Raw genomic sequence first — 1,313 nt, 5'->3', positions numbered from 1 at the left:
GCCCTGGGGCCGGGGCCAAGCCCGCTGGCTCCTCCCGCCCCTGAGAATTCACCGCCTGGCTTCCCAGAGGCCCTGCACCTGGGCAGCCTCCTCGTGCAGCACGGCTACCTCTACCCGCTGCGCGACCCCCGCCGCCTCGAGCTCCGGCCCGATGAGACGCCCTATAGATTCCAGGTCAGCCTGGACTGGGAGCAGGTGGGGCGCCCCCCGTGGCTGCACCCCCAACCCTGTCGGGGACTCCAGGGAGGGGTGGGGCTGTGGTTGGAGCAGCACTGCCCGTCTGGTGGTCCGCTGGCCACTCCCCAAAAGGCCTGGACTGGAAGTGTCCCCATGACAGAAAGACCAGGTCAAGAGGAGGAACCTTTAGCAGGGCCCCCTAAGGGGGGCCCCCTCAGGCCCCTGCTGAGGACCCGGCCAGCTTACCCGGGTCCTGAGGCCTCCCCCACTGTCAGGGCCCTGAAGAAGGCAGCACTGCATCTCAGTGTGTGTTCTCAGTCATGATGGGGCCCCCCTCCTGGCCACACCAGGGACCCCGGCAGGACCTGCCCTCAGTCCCAGACCCCAGCACAGCAACTGCATCAGGGTCCTGGGCAGGAGGCCTGGAGTCAGGGAATGGCAGGTGGTCAGCTGAGCCTGGGGGTGGTCGACAGATGCCCCCCAGCTGGCCCAGTCTCTTCCCAAGGGAGCTGAGACGGTGGGGACAAACTCTCGGGGTGGGGAAGGCACAGAAAGTCCCAGAAAGTCCCAGAAACCTTTGTTCCTGCCCCTTGCCAGACGCCCTACTTCTGGACCAGCACCCTGTGGCCAGCCGCCGAGCTGGACTATGGTGAGTAAGGGGGGTGGGCCAGCCCGGGTGAAGCCTCGGGCTGGTGGCCTTGGGTGTGAGGCTGCAGGGGAGGGGAGCCGACGTTCCTCTGCAGCCCGTGCCTGCCCTTCCAGCCATCTACCTGGCCAAGAAGAACATCCGAAAGCAGGGCGCCCTGGTGGACCACGAGAAGGTGGGCATCCTTCCCTTCACAGGCTGAAGCCAGCCTGGGGATGCCAGTCCCCACTTGAGGCCCTGGAGCACACGGGGTGACTCAAAGGGAGGTGGGCGTCTGAGCCCCAGAGCTGGGCGCAGGAGGGAGGGTCCCACTGGAGACCTCAACCCTGCCCAGGAGCACTACCACCAGCTGCACAGGAAGATCAACCACGCATGGGACCTGGTGATGATGCAGGCCCGGGAGCAGCTGCGGTGAGGCCCTCCCGCTTGCCCCCGCCCCCTCCCACGCGGGACTGTCCAGGCCTTGGCCTGAGGGTGGGGCTGCTGGCGT

The 1,313-nt window shown here is 67.2% G+C and overlaps 1 protein-coding gene across 1 annotated transcript in view; it reads left to right on the top strand.

Moving 5' to 3' along the window:
• Positions 1-1,313, top strand: part of LOC104999164 (regulator of G-protein signaling 11-like) — an 8,550-nt gene that overhangs the window by 1,777 nt on the left and 5,460 nt on the right. Inside the window, exons 3-6 of the mRNA XM_010854662.1 lie at positions 21-174; positions 775-826; positions 940-998; positions 1,158-1,234. Of these exons, the coding sequence (XP_010852964.1) occupies positions 21-174; positions 775-826; positions 940-998; positions 1,158-1,234 (342 nt within the window). The remainder of the gene's footprint in view (positions 1-20; positions 175-774; positions 827-939; positions 999-1,157; positions 1,235-1,313) is intronic.

Source organism: Bison bison, unplaced genomic scaffold (genome assembly GCF_000754665.1).
Source record: "Bison bison bison isolate TAMUID 2011002044 unplaced genomic scaffold, Bison_UMD1.0 scf7180017853447, whole genome shotgun sequence".
Lineage (NCBI taxonomy): Eukaryota > Metazoa > Chordata > Mammalia > Artiodactyla > Bovidae > Bison > Bison bison.
The sequence above is the reverse complement of the archived record's forward strand: the minus strand, read 5'-3'. Positions and strand labels throughout refer to the sequence as shown.